At 37.9% G+C, this 15,450-nt stretch overlaps 1 protein-coding gene and 1 long non-coding RNA gene across 2 annotated transcripts; both read right to left on the bottom strand.

Moving 5' to 3' along the window:
• Positions 1–7,369: 7,369 nt before the first annotated feature.
• LOC136231179 (uncharacterized) lies at positions 7,370–9,979 on the bottom strand. Its single transcript, XM_066020485.1, has 6 exons — positions 9,912–9,979; positions 9,769–9,827; positions 8,593–9,017; positions 8,039–8,116; positions 7,841–7,909; positions 7,370–7,697 (listed from the first exon to the last, which is right to left on the bottom strand). The coding sequence occupies exons 1-3, from the start codon at positions 9,931–9,933 to the stop codon at positions 8,796–8,798; spliced, it is 303 nt and encodes a 100-aa protein (XP_065876557.1). The 5' UTR covers positions 9,934–9,979; the 3' UTR covers positions 7,370–7,697; positions 7,841–7,909; positions 8,039–8,116; positions 8,593–8,795.
• Positions 9,980–9,987: 8 nt separating this feature from the next.
• On the bottom strand, positions 9,988–10,614 carry LOC136231178 (uncharacterized). Its single transcript, XR_010689717.1, has 3 exons — positions 10,556–10,614; positions 10,102–10,171; positions 9,988–10,044 (listed from the first exon to the last, which is right to left on the bottom strand). It is a non-coding gene; the product is annotated as an uncharacterized lncRNA (long non-coding RNA).
• Positions 10,615–15,450: the final 4,836 nt, after the last annotated feature.

Raw genomic sequence — 15,450 nt, 5'->3', positions numbered from 1 at the left:
TGATGCCTAATGTAGGACATAGATTTTGCATGAAACATATGTATAAGAATATGAAGTTAAGATTTAAAGGCTTGGAGTACAAGCAACACTTATGGAATGCAGCAGGTGCGGGCACTGTAAGACTATGGGCATATCACATGAAGAAGTTGAAGGATTTTGATCTGGATGCATATAATTGGGTGATGGATCACGATCCTGCTTCTTGGGTAGATGCCATTTTAATACCAGAACCAAGTCTGATGCCTTACATAACAACATGTGTGAGCTTTTTAATGAATATATTCAACTTGCTAGAAGTTATCCTATAGTTTCTATGATTGAGTGGATTAGGAAGTGCTTCATGAGGATACATTATGTCAAATTCAATGGGATGCAAAGGTAGAGCGGAGATATATGTCCTAAATACCAGGATTTGTTAGAGAAGATCAAGTTGTCTGCTAAGGACTACTTTGCTACACCTGCTGGTGCTGGAAAATATGAAGTAATGTGTTTTGATAGGACAGTTGCAGTTGACCTCAATAATAGGACTTGTACCTGTAGGATGTGGGTCATTTCAGGTATACTATGTAAACATGTTGTTTCTGCAATCTACTTGAATGGAGAGCAAGCAGAGAAGTATGTGCACACTTACTTATTGAAATCAACTTATCTACAAGGGTACCAACACTCATTTAAGCCAGTTCCATCAAAAGAAGAATGGGAAAGGACTCCTTTTCCAGATATCCATCCCTGGGTTGTCCAAAAACCTGCTGGACGACCAAAGAAAAGAAGAATCCGACATCCAAATGAGCCTAGAAATCCTTATAAGGTTCCTAGAGCAGGTGGTCTGTTTGATGTGGGAAGTGTAATCAAGAGGGGCACAATTCTAGAGGATGTAAGGCAGGAGTCACTAGTGAATCTCCATGGCAAAGAAGGATGCGAAAAGTAAACAACAAAAGAATTGGCAATAATGTACAGGTAATTAGGTGATATTGCATTTTAGTATGTGTTATTAATTCTATTTACAGCCTCTATTTAATACAATTTTAAACTTTTTATGTAGGAGAGTCCACCTAAAAGAGGGGGAAGGCCTAGAAAAAATACTGATGGTGCTTCTACATCAACTGTTGCTGAGGTAACTTCAATTTAGATTCAGACTATATGAAAACGATTCTTCAAGTAATTAAATTTGTTGGTTCAGGGATCTACAAGGGGAGGAAGAAGAGGTGGTGGAAGAGCAAATGGTGGCAGCGTAAGGGTTAATGAGGTTATTACTTACTGTAAACTCAATACAAGACTTTTGTGTTATATGAATTAGTGTTATATGCTCTTTTTTTTCTAATGAAGTAGTGTTATTGAGTTGGGAGGGCTGTTATTAGATTGGTGTTATATTGAATTCAGACTGTTATTAATTTAGTGTTATATTGAATCTGTTTTGATGTGATTGACTTAGTGTTATTATTGTATCTGTTTTATAATTCAGGGAACTAGAGGTGGGGATGGGGTTCATCTCAACGCCATAATTGCACAAGCTCAACCAAATGATGCCCCTAACTGTACAACATCAACCATATCACCAGCACAAAATTGGGTTTCACAAACTCAAGCAGAACCACCTATGCAAATATTTTATACAATGGGTGGAAGGTGTTGCGCCTCAGGTGAGGCTCACTAAGGGATAAGTGTACCCCGTCGTTATCAAGTAATAAAATCTGGACAAGTCTAGGTATCGAATCGACATGATTTATTCCTACAAGTATCAAGCTACTCGATCTCTAGTGTTATCTAGGCTTTGGGTGGGTTTGAGATTGATTTTTGATTAAGTTAAACTACTCCTAACTAAGTTATTCTAATCCTAAGTGATCTTTCACTAAAGTAATTACCCGAAGGGATATGGAATGATACGGTAATGATGGATATGGGATGATTATACAACTGATTTAAAACCCTAATCTAAGTGACTTGTGTCCGAGGCGATTAACCTTATTTATCTTTCTGAGGTTCCTAGTTCGTGATTCCCTTGTAAGGCCGAAACTAGCTCTAAGGCTCAACAATTTGGGCTTAATCATCTATAGGGTCGTCAATCCTATAGGCACTGACTAGGTCAGATTCAGCTCGCAATATGTTCCAACTTAATTTTTGGATTATTGAATGAGTTAAACCAATCAGACAAAGCGTAAGACAAAGATAAAAGCAATAAACCAATTGAAGAAAACAAAACTATAATATTATTAAAGATGGAAAGTATTGTCACAGAGATACAATTAGCCTAGGATTCATAACATAGATCAAAGGCAAGAAGAATATAAAAGAGAAGAAAAATTCCTTTCAGGGAACCTATCTACCAATGCAGGCGTCTTCCTAGGACTTAAGGATGGAGCTTGAACAATCCTCGGTGAACAGAGGTTCATAGGTTCTTCAATGGAGGTTAAAGGAGATGGAGGAGGTAGAGAGGATTCTTCTAGAGGAAGGCTAGGATTTTTACAAATAATAAAGGATATCTAATTTACAAGATGAAAGTCCTACTTATAGTTGTGGTTCGGGCCCCGTATCTGACCTAATTCATTTCCTTTTGCAGGTGGGAAGCGTGGAATTTGATCATGCCGTCGTGGGGCCGAGAATCAGTCTTTTGACTGATTCTCGCAATTCAGCTCGGCGAGCTGGCCTTCAGAGGCCAGCTCGCTGCACTGGTAGTGCCAGCTCACCGAGCTGGCCTAAAAAGGCCATTTTCGACGAGCAAACATGCCCAGATGCCCTGCGTGACTGTCGGGTCTCCCCGCGATGCAATTTTCGCCCGAACTCGTTCCTGTTTTGACCTGCACATGCACGCAAACTCTAAACGACATTAGTTCTGAGGCTAAATTGACCCACCAATCGGTTGTCTTGAGTAAATACTCTGTTTGGTGCGACATTTGGTGGATCAATTAGCCATAAAAGATAATTGAAAGTTAACGTACATGCTAGTTTGTCCATATTTGCCCAAAAACAATCAGAAAACGAGCTTAAATCACAAAAGTAAATAAAACATATATAAATTCTAACTAACACACACAAATGCATATAAATGCGAGAATTACTCGCTTATTGACAAAAAGTAAACTAAAACCGTCCTAAAACCGTACCTAAAGATAGGGGTTTTTTACCCCTATCAAACCTCCTCGTGCTTAAAACTTTACTTGTCCCCATGTAAACTAAAAAACTAAACCCACAATCATAAGCCAAGCTAGAAAACCTCCTGGTTTTACTAGGTGCCTGACATAATTTCGAGCATCTGTAATTACATGCATTCGGAAGTACAAAGTAGAGACACGATATCCAAAAGTCGCATTTCAATTATCATATGTCATATTCTTAAGAAAAGGATACATATTTAATTAAATGAGCTTAAGGGATTAGCTAAGTAAAACACCTCACCATGGGTAGTTCACTCAATACACACAATTTTGGTGGCTAAAGTGTTTACTCTCGGCTTATGTTCTTGCTTAGGATTACGTTGACTTTGCACGTTCATCCCAATTCCTCTACTATGCTACATGACTCTGATGATATCAAAAACAACCTCGAATTGGGGTTGTAATGTGGTCAGAAAAGGGTTAAAGGTGCAACAAGAATTAAGATTTCTAGTGCTAGAAAAACGAAGTTAAAATGGCTTTAGCAATTATGAAGTGACTGAGCTTTTTATTCATTTTTTTCTGAGACGTTTTGATCTTTTAAGAATTGGGGAACGAAGTTCTCCCCTTTTTGTTTGTCTCTTTTTCTTTTTCTTTTTCTTTTTCCTTTTCTTTTTTTTTTCTTTTAATAGTGATGCCCATTCACCTCTTAGCCTTTTGGCTTGCTATTATAGTGCCATAAACAAAGAAAAAGCGGTAGAAGAAAACAAAGGCTCAATGTGAGCTTTGCAAAAAGTCGGGTTATGTAACAAACTAAGTGATAGTTTGCAAAAATAAGGGTTAGAATGAAAGAAAAACTACAAGCTACAAAAATAAATGTTCAAAGGGCCTTCCTAGAGTAGATGAAAAAGACAAAATAAGGTAAAGAAAAGGTTAGTTCTAATGAGGCGGATTCATCATTTATCATCTTAAATCAGTGCATGCAGGTTCAACTCAGTATTAGGTGCCATAAACTAAACTAGACACGACGCAACAAAAATTGAAAATTTTGTACAATTTTTGTAAGTTTGTCTACCCCTCCTCCTCACACTTAAATCATGCAATAAGTTTCAACATTGCATATAAAAGCAATAAAACACATATGAAAGAAGTTAGGGTGGAGAAGACAACTTACTGATCGGCCGGAGGGTATGGCCATTCCATGCCATAGCGTTCGCAGTAGTCCGCAACCACATGCTCAAGTCCGGATAGTCTCCGGTCCATCATCTGCTCAAAAGCGGTGAAACGCTGATCCATATGTTGCACAGTAGCATAGGTTTGGCGGTTGAGATTGCGCATCTCCGCCAACATTGTGTTCATGGCTTGGAATTGAGCCTGAACCCCCGGCTCTTGGTACTCCGCTTGGTACCCTTCTGCTGCAGCTGCAACCCTTTATTCTTCAGCTCCCTCTCGCTCCTCCTCTTTTGCCCTCTGTTGTGGTGGTCTCTGTGCTCGTTTCCATGGCTGGCTGCTTGAGCTTGCTCCTTGAGCTGGATCTCGAGTCAACACTGTCTGAAAAGTAGATCTTCCTAGAAAATCTGAGTTAAGTAGTGTTGGAGGGTAACCCTCTTCATCAAAGACAGTGTCTCTCCACTGGTCTTTGATAAAGTTGGTTACCAAATAACCGAGCCCAAGGGACCTGCACTTTTTTCTTACTTGGCTACGAAAACCCTCAAAAATAGCTTTGACATTGTCAACCGGTTTCCTTTTGAAAACACACCACAGTATAAACACTTCATTGCTAGAGACTTTATTACTCTCTTGCTTGCCCAACAAATTATGTGCTACGAATTTGTGGACAAGGTTCAAGAGTGGATCCCGTAGAGATCTCGGGCTAGCGGTTCTGGATTTATATTCTGAATCCCCGGTCATTTCGTTCCAGGTGAGTTCGGCAGTCATGGGTTTTTCAAAACACGATAGTGCCCCTTCTGGGTTCTTAACTCCCATACAGGCTGCTATTTGCGACTCTCGGAGGCGATATGAGTGTCCTTTTAGCCGGAAGGTATATCTGTCATTACTCTCAGGTTTTTCTTTCTTTAGTGTACTTAGGAACTCTAGGGTATAATTGTCATAAGCGACAGTTTTTCTCGTGGCCAGGTGGTACCAGCCTTGAGCCTGTAGGATTTTTTTGAAATCCTTATCTAGTCCTAGAGACGCTAAGTAAGGTTGTTCAATAATGATTTGGGAGGCGTGGCCCTGTCTTGCAAAGCGGGCATACTTTTCCCCCTCTTCCTCACACGTCAAACCAAAAGGAGATTCATACTTATCTTGCAGTGAGTCGATGAATTCGACGTCGGACTCAACCTCGTTTTCTGCAATGACCTTGTCCTTTCCTTTTCTGCCCATGGTTTCCTGAGAATAAGAAGGGTAACAAAAAATGGACTAGTCAGAATATGCAAATATACACATAGTTAGTTAATAATACTAAATTACCCAAATAATCAACTCACAAAGCATGATTAATTCTAAAGTTAGAAGACCAAAATGCATGTTTTGGTCCCTAAAAATTAGTAATTGACCCGTAACTCTTAATACGTGCAAAATTAACGAGCCCCAGCGACCAAAATATGTTATGGATGTGAAATAGAGTCCTATTGTCAAGGTTTCGGCTATAAATCGCATAGTCGAATTTTCGAGCTCAAATGGAAAAAACACTCAAATTGAGTAATTTTACCAAAAACACAAATTAGAAACTCAAAATCATACCCAAAGCTAATATAAGCATCAATAAGTCATTAATTTGCAAGGAAATTAAGAGAAACAAACAAAGAAGGCAAAAATTGAAAAATCCTAAAACCTAGGTTTACCCAAAAGTTAAAAATCAAGAGTCTAAACTAAAAACTAATGTTAGAATCATGCTTGAAATAAAAAATAGGTAAGAATACATACCTTACTTGTTGATTTCGGGTGAGAAATGAAGATTTAGGGGTTAGGGTTGTGTAAAGAGAGAAAGGGAAAAAGAGAAAAGGAAGAAGAAAAGAGAAAGAGAGAAGGAAGGAAGGAGGATGAACTCCATCCCCTATCTTTATATATATATATATAGGAGATGGCTCTTGTGAGAACTCTTTTTTAGGTGAGGACACTTTCTTATAGTGAGAACACTCAAAACTACGTCGTTTTGAGTATGAAAATTAAAAAAAACAATGTTGCTAATAGGGTTTGAACCTTGGACTATTCATCTATAGTCTATACTACTTACCACTAAGCCAATTGATGTTTTTGTGTATTATGTCGCGCGCTGCTTAATATACAACTACCATTTTAGCTTCTATTGTTTAATATTTGATGCATGCACTTATTAATATCGATTAAATATGCATAAAAATGAATTATTAATAGAAAAAAAAAAATGTGCATAATAATGAATTATTAATAGAAAAAAAACCAAAAACATGCTCTAATTTCTTATTTATTTAATTCCTCTATATTTTTGTAATTAATATTTTAAAATGTTAAGGACAATGTTCTAAATATTGTTACATATGTTCTAAACTTTATAACTTGTGTTCTAAAAATTAAGTATAATGTTTTAAAAAAACAGTAAATATATGGACCATTTTTGCATTTGTTCTATAATATAATTTATAACTCATATTCTAAATAACATAACGTATGTTCTAAAAAACATAATGTATGTTCTAAAGTTTATATTCACTAGTGGAAAAAAGGCCATTTGCATCGGCCATTTAGGACCATTTGCATCAGTTTTTGGGCGATGCAAAAGGTCTCGATGCAAATGAATTTGCATCGGCCGTCGGCCGATGCAAATGGTCGAAGCATTTGCATCGGCCCTTTAAAAGGACCGATGCAAATGGACCGCATTTGCATCGGCCCTTTAAAATGACCGATGCAAATGAGACCGCATTTGCATCGGCCCTTTAAAATGACCGATGCAAATGAGACCGCATTTGCGTCGGTCCTTTTAAAGGGCCGATGCAAATGCGGTCTCATTTGCATCGGTCCTTTTAAAGGGCCGATGCAAATGATGCTTTTTCATTTAAAAAAAATTAATTTGGATTGAATGGAGCTCTATAATATGCCAAATAGCTTTAATTCATATATATTTGGGATCGCACATGGAAATACAAAAAAGAGTTAGTTTATGGAATAGATCATTTTTACATTTCTCTATATGATAAGGCAAGATAATGTGAACAACAGAATGCGTAGCTCAGTTAACACAGTAGCATAACATATTATGAATTAATAGCATCTGTACCTACATAAGAGACTGATCTAGATAACTAATATTGTCTTATGCTTCAAAAAATCTGCAAAAAGCTTCAATTTTTGTACAATAAATAACTAAGGGCTTACAGTTCTAAAATCGGACAAAAAAACACTATTTTGTTGTCCATTGCACAGTAGATTATACATGATAATATCCACATTTCATGACCTCCTATTGTTCCAGTAACTATACCAACTATCAGAGGCAGGAAATGCATTTATGCTAAAATACTAGTGACATTGTTAGGCATGACAAGGGCTCTTGCAACCAATCAAATATCACATATTCATTGGCGGCCATTTTAAGAAGAACCAAGCTTACACAGAAGCTATTGGCATCTAAAAAAGAAGATTTCTTTAATATGTCAAGGCCCTGTTCTTGAAATTGCATATCAGTATAACAAACAGAAAGCATTTCACCAAATGCTCATGTTTTCATTAACCAAATAACCATAAATACATTATTAACAATGTATTATTACCTTTTCCGGCATTAGAGCGAAAATCCTCGGAATAGCATAAATATCCGTGTCAAGAGGAGTAACATACATCTGCAGCAAATGAAAGAAAAAAATAATAACCAAAATATAGATGAAATATAAGATATAAGCAACAAAATTCTAACAAACTAAAGTTTGCAAATATGAACATTGCAACAAATTAGCAAGAATACTAGGTACCACAAACATCGCAACTCCTGAACCAGGGCACTATCCCTTTCTGGATCAACAACATTCTTGGAAAATGAGACAATGAAGCTGCTACACACACCAAATTCTTATATTAGATTATGAGATTTTACAATCAAATTCTCCTGATGAATCAACAAAAAAAAATCATCTATTAGCTTAGTAATTCCTATCACTAAGATATAACAAGACTCAAAATTCCAAGACCATTTAATATTCATCTAGACTTCTCCCAATGAAAGATTGCCTGTCTAAAGTCTGGTTCGCAGACCAAACAAAAAAAATCTAGTTGTAAATGTTCATAATTTAAGGATATCATTATCATGAAAATAAATAACTCATAAAAACCAATAATAAAAAAAGCAAATTGAGACATGAATTTGTATACCATAAAAACACAATTTTGGCCCAAGTTATCAAATGGTGATCATGAAATATCACTAAGAGGAAGTTTAACATGCCTCAGGTGATCACGTTTGACTGGCAGAATATAGTAATAAAGTTGCACAAAATTCAACAAACAAAGGTGTAAATCGAAAACTTACAATAGGATCCTTACTAATTAGAGAATCATTCGCAACTAGACTTTTTTGCTTCGTATAACTTCCAAAATTAAGGAACTAGCCTGATAGGCTGCGCCTCATAGTATCCATTGAATTTCCAATTGGCCGTGATTCTTCTCTGCTTGCAACAAAGGAGTATACAAAAGCACAGACCACAAAAATAAACAAATTAGATAATAATCACCTCAAAAAAATAAATGCAGAACTAGATGCAACAAGACAAAAGCAGCAAAGAGGGAGCATATAGATAATTCATCCTGTGTAATTTTTGCTAGAGAATGCTTGATAGAAGAACCAAAGACATTCAGTATCCTTGCCTCAAAGAAATAGCGTGTAGGAGAACCTGATGTAATACCCATTTCAGTTCCACAAAAGTCTATACCACTCTCCATCACTCTAGAATGCACCTGAAATCAGACACATTGGCCATAAAGGGTATATAAAAGGAAAATATTAAACCCAATTCATCTACATTTTGAAGATCAGGTAGTTCGCATTCAAGGAAGAAGAGTTGAGTGCTTTATGTTCGGTATATTTCATATACCTGACAGCATAAGCAATTATGCAAAAAAAAAAAAGAATACCAAGCTACTGTTCCTATGAGCTAAACGTGTGCATTCACCTAGCAAAACCATTACATGAACCACAAGCATCAGGTGCAATAATCAGTGAAATCCTCAAAAGAAATAAAGGAAAGATCTATGCAGGCAGCAATAGCACAAAATAGGACCAAACAGCAACCAATATACACATCATAACACACAATGAGTGAGCCCTCAAAATTTTCATTTCAATATATTTTAAACCTGGACAATCACAAGAAACTGAATGTGAAAAAAAGTAATAATCAGCAAAATAATCTCGAAAACAAAATTGTAATTGATGGGGCCTTGTCATAGTTGTGAAGAAAACAAGAGGCACGCCATAAATTACATACTGCAACATTGTAAAGATGGATTTAGTATCACTGGTAAATAGGCGTCAAAGAAAATATTCCCTTGAGCCAAGAAGAAGTTGAGTATTTATAAACAGATCTTCTTATAAAACCCAACTAACTTGATCTGAGTTTCCACATATATCTACTTAAAAACTGAAGTGGTAACATACCTATAAATTAATAGAGAAAAAGCAGGTAAAATTTTAAAGTTTAGTACTTACAATGTTGGTTTCTATAGCTACAACATCTACTTTTACTCCTTTGATCTGATTCAGTCCCTCTGGAAATTAAAAAGTCCATTTATATTTAGAGTAGTGCTTTGCAAAGTATGAGGGAAGTAATGATTAAATGAAGCATAATTAACCTGCTAATGTCTTGGTGTTCATGTGATCATCCTTGAGCTTTCCAATTTTTTCTTGTACAGCAACTAGAGCAGCATCACAAAGCATACCAACTTGTCTCATTCCACCTCCTAATGTTTTCCTAAGGATTCTAGCCTAAACAAAGAGTTAGACTTCTTAAAAAACAAATAAAATGTTAAGTTTAGTTATTACCTTAGCAATAAAGGGTTTGAACCAACAATGACTGAACCAACTGGTGCACCCAAGCCTTTTGATAAGCAACCTGGTTCAATTTCAAGGAGATGCATATGAAAGTTTGTGAAACTATTCAATAAAATGAAATTAACTATTTTATTTGCCGAAACTGAATCAGCAGCTTCAACAAGCCTATAAACATGAACTCCAAGTGCCTAAAAGAGATTTATGTTCAATCAGGTACTTGAAATGTATGCTAATGATACTTATAAAGGAACCATAACTCATAATTGCTGCATGAACTCTTGCTTTGGCTTCAAAACAATGCCACTTACTTCTTGCTTAACTGTACAATTGATTTAAATTAACTAGACATTGAAGCCCAAAAAAATCAGCGTAAAATCCAAAATGAAAACAAACTCAAAACAATATTATTATAGAAGCTGCTCTAACTAAAAAAATGAGGAGAAACCTTTACAATCTCGTACTTGTTGTAGAGTTTAGCATACAGAGCTTCCATCTGCAACAGAATGTAGTTGTCCACTGTCACATATAAGAGAAAGAAGAAGGACTGAAAGGGTTATTAACCAGTTCTGATAATTATTTCTGTTATTTTAATTCTTATGGTTGTTAGATATATTGTTTATTGTATTTCCTTTCCCTAAAGGTGGCTGAGGCTACTAGATAGTTTGTTATGACAGCTGGCAGGTGGTACAGCTGGTGTAACTATTTTCCTTGTCTTATTCTGTACATAAGAGAATCTAATTGTACTAGCTAAGGCATGCAAAAGATTAATGAAATCATCATCTTCTTCCTCCTGAAATTCCTTCTTCTCTCTTATCTCATTTTTCTTCTTCTTTTCTGATTATTCTTCAGTCAGAACTTTCTAGTTTTGACATTGGTATCAGAGCCGGCGAACCTCCGGCCACCGTTTATGGTTAAGAAAGGCTCTGTTTCTAGAGCGATAACCAGAAACTACACTAAAACCATGGATTCCATGGATAAGCAGTTGCAATCCCTCAATGCGAAACTGAAAGAACATGAAGAACTCACCGTAACGAATATGGGCATCTTGAAGGCTCAATTCTCCGACGCCCAGAACAACCAGAATCTGCGCCTGGAATCCATTCAGAAGGAACAGAGCATGGCTCATTCCACTCTTGATGAGGTAGTTAAATCCCTATCATCTCTTCATTTATTGATACAATCGAACCAACATTCTTCCCCAGTTAATCACTCCTTATCCCAGCCTCCTAAACCCCCCCAAGCCTGGATCTTCTTCCCATCGAAGCCAAAACAATCCACCCATAATCATGGGAAATTCCAGTAGAGGAATCCTGGGAAATTATCATCAAACCCAGAATCATGAAGTCTCAAACCCAAGCCCTTATTTTAGTAAAATGCTTCCTAAATGTGCCCTGCCCTACTTTGATGGTACTGATGTGGAGTCATGGCTGAGTAAATGCGAAAAATATTTCCAGCTTTTTGAGGTCATGGAGGAAAGGAAGATAGATCTAGTTGATCTGTATCTTCAGGGGAAAGCTAAAAAATGGTTTAAAAACTGGATTAAAAGTCAGCCAAGAGCTGATTGGGATTTGTTTGTAAGGGAAATTAGTAAGCGATTTCAAGATACTGAAAACGTTGATGTAGTAGAGCAGATGCATAAACTCTATCAAACTTCCTCAGTTCTTCAGTACCAAGAACAATTTGAAGAGCTGAAATTAAAAATGGAAAAGATCCATCCGGAAATTCAAGAGCCTTTCTATGCTTCTTCCTTCATTGCAAATCTTAAACCTGAACTTAGCTCTACAGTCCGTTCTCATGAACCTACAGATATATACTCTGCCATTAAACATGCCAAATTCAAGGAAACCCATTTGAAGGAAGTCATGGAATCCTTAAAACCAAAACCAACCATAAGACCTACCTATTCGCCCAAACCTTGGCAAACCACCACACCTTACAAACCCAATGCTCCTGCTGGAAACTATACTCACCCCAAATCAACCAATACTAAACCTAATTCATCCCTTATGCCTTACAAAAATGTCCCTGGTGCTTGTTGGAGGTGTGGAGAGAAGTATTCTCCTGGACACCAGTGTGATACTAAGAAACTTAATATGATTAATGTAGAAGATATTCAGCAGGAAGAAGGGGAAGAGAGTAGTAAAGAACATGAACCTATGCCAGAAGGAACGGAACAGCAATTAGAGCAAGTTACTCTCTCCATTCATGCCCTGGATGGAGGAATGTCAGACAATACTTTCAGATTGAAAGGCATGATCAACAAACGCATGATAATGGTGTTGGTGGATAGTGGAAGCACTCATAGCTTCTTAGATCAACAGTTGGCAATATCTGAGAAGCTACCTCTAGTGCAGATTCCACCTGTGGCAGTCACAGTTGCTGATGGCAGACAACTCTTGGTTAACACCAGATGTGAAGATTGTTCATGGACTATGCAAGGAACGAAGTTTTCCTTCCCTCTCAGAACTCTCGAGCTAAAAGATTATGACATGATACTTGGATCAGATTGGATGAAGCAGCACACACCAGTGACCTTTGACTTTGAGAGTCACAGGCTACTGATTCACAAGAATAAAAAGGAGATTGTTCTTAATGGCATCCGTGGGGAGTTGAAGTTGAAGGCTATGACATTGAAGTCTCTCAACCACATTGTCTCTAAGAAGTGGAAGGGAGTGACTTCCAAACTCTTTCTCATGTCAGTTGCACCAGTGCAGGAAGAATCAGTTCAGGAAACTGATCTGCCTCAGGTACCTCCTGAATTTCAGCCTTTAATTATGCAGTATAAGTCTATTTTTCAGCCCCCCACCAAACTACCACCCCATAGATCGCATGACCATTCAATACCACTGAAAAATGCTACTGATCCGATTAATTAAGACCATACAGGTATTCACATTACCAAAAGAATGAGATAGAGAGGCTGATTACTGAAATGTTAGACAATGGGGTCATTTAACCCAGCAAAAGCCCTTATGCATCCCCTGTCCTACTAGTTAAAAAGAAAGAGGGCACCTGGAGATTTTGTGTGGACTATAGAGAGCTTAATAAGGCCACTATAAAGGACAAGTTTCCCATTCCTATAATTCAGGAACTTATTGATGAGCTTTATGGGGCGAAAGTCTTTTCTAAAATAGACCTACGAGCTGGTTATCACCAAATACTCATGAACCCCATAGATGTCCCTAAAACAGCCTTTAGAACACATTCTGGCCATTATGAATTCTTGGTTATGCCCTTTGGCTTAACCAATGCCCCTGCCACATTCCAGTCCCTAATGAACACCATATTTGCTCCCCATTTGAGAAAATGTGTTTTGGTATTCTTTGATGACATTCTCATATATAGTTCATCTATTGAGGAACACTATCAGTATTTACAGATGGTATTTGAGCTGCTGGCACAACATCAGTTGTTTGCCAAAGCTTCCAAATGTGATTTTGGCACTTCACAGATAGCCTATCTAGGGCATATTATTTCAGCTGCAGGTGTTGCTACTGACCCTTCGAAAATTTCTACTATGGTCAACTGGCATGTTCCTTCTAATCTAAAAGGGCTCAGAGGGTTTCTAGGCCTCACTGGATATTATAGAAGGTTTATTAAGGGTTATGGGGAGCTCAGTAGACCTTTAACAGATCTCTTGAAGAAGGATCAATTCTACTAGACTGAACAAGCTACATTGGCCTTCACTAATCTCAAGCAGATAATGACTACTGCTCCTGTTTTGGCTCTACCTAATTTCAATCAGCCCTTCATTTTAGAGTGTGATGCCAGTGGTGTGGGAATAGGGGCTGTGTTGATGCAGCATGGAAGACCCTTGTGTTATCTATCTAAGGCCTTAAGTCCCCGGAATCAAAGACTTTCAGCATATGAAAGGGAGCTTCTCTCTATTCTACAAGCCTGCACAGCTTGGAGACACTATTTGGAAAATTCCTCCTTCATAATTAAGACGGATCAGGAGAGTATTAAACACCTCTTGGAACAAAAGCTCCATACTTATCTTCAACATAAAGGAGTTTCAAAGCTTCTTGGACTTGATTACACTATACAGTATAAAAAAGGGGTGGATAATAGGGTGGCAGATGCACTATCTAGACAATTTGAAGAGGTAACTCTCCCTCCTTCTAATCTTATGGCACTATCTATGGTAGTTCCCACTTGGATGCAGGATATACAATTGTCTTATGTAGGAGATACTACAGCTCAAAATCTGATTCAACAGTTGCTCATCCAACCTACAATGCCCTTACCTTATTCTTATTCAAATGGCATACTGAAGTATAAGGGCAAGATTTATATTGGGCAGCAAACTAACCTCAGAACTCAGATAATTGAGGCATGCCACAATTCTCCTATCGGTGGTCATTCCGAAATAAAATGCACGCTCTCTAGGATCCAACTGCATTTCCATTGGCCACAAATGCTTCAATCGGTCACAACATGGGTGCAGACTTGTGACACCTGCCAAAGGTGCAAAGCAGATCACTCTGCTTATCTAGGCCTCCTCCAACCACTGCCCATTCCTGCTGGAGCATGGCAGGATATAGCCATGGATTTTATAGAGAAACTTCCTCTCTCTAATGGGGTTGATACCATTTTAGTGGTGGTAGATAGATTCTCCAAGGGTGGCCACTTTGTCCCTCTATCTCACCCTTTCAATGCTGCAACTGTGGCTAAGGTTTTCATGGACAACATCTTCCATTTGCATGGTATGCCCCTTACCATTGTATCCAATAGAGATCGCATATTTACTGGTATTTTCTGGAGGGAATTGATGAAACTCTTGGGCATCAAACTGCACTTTACTAGTGCTTATCATCCACAGTCGGATGGTCAATCCGAGCGATTGAACCAATGCTTAAAGAACTATCTCCGCAGTATGTGTCATTTGCATCCTAAGAAATGGAGTTCCTGGCTGAGCTTAGCAGAATATTGGTATAACTCCTCTTACCACAGTGCAATAAAGATGAGCCCCTTCCAAGCATTATATGGCAATTCACCAGCCTTGCCAATCTTACCCTCCCATTCCTCCCATGTAGCTGATGTGGACTCCTTCCTTCAGGATAGGGCCAAACTCAACTGTCAATTGCACGAATGCCTATCTGCAGCCCAGAATCGCATGAAGCAAATTGCAGATGCCAAGCGATCTGATAGAGAATTCCAAATGGGAGATTGGGTGTATATGAGGTTACAGCCTTATCGATAGCATTCGCTTGCTTTTCGAAGCTCTATGAAACTTGCTGCCAAGTACTTTGGCCCTTTCAAAATTCTGGAACGCGTGGGAAAAGTTGCATACAAGCTTCAATTGCCTCACAATTGCAGGATCCACAATGTGTTCCACGT

Source organism: Euphorbia lathyris, chromosome 5 (assembly GCF_963576675.1).
Source record: "Euphorbia lathyris chromosome 5, ddEupLath1.1, whole genome shotgun sequence".
NCBI lineage: Eukaryota > Viridiplantae > Streptophyta > Magnoliopsida > Malpighiales > Euphorbiaceae > Euphorbia > Euphorbia lathyris.
Note: the sequence above shows the minus strand (reverse complement) of the source record. Positions and strands in the feature narration are given on the sequence as shown.

Bases quoted from the DNA above. Each gene is read 5' to 3' on its own strand.
- LOC136231179 (XM_066020485.1), bottom strand. From the start codon at position 9,933: ATGAACACCAAGACATTAGCAG. The intron at 9,828-9,911 runs GTTAATTATGCT...TTTAATTTCCAG, and splicing joins GAACACCAAGACATTAGCAG to AGGGACTGAATCAGATCAAA. The intron at 9,018-9,768 runs GTAAGTACTAAA...GTCTGATTTCAG, and splicing joins TAGCTATAGAAACCAACATT to GTGCATTCTAGAGTGATGGA.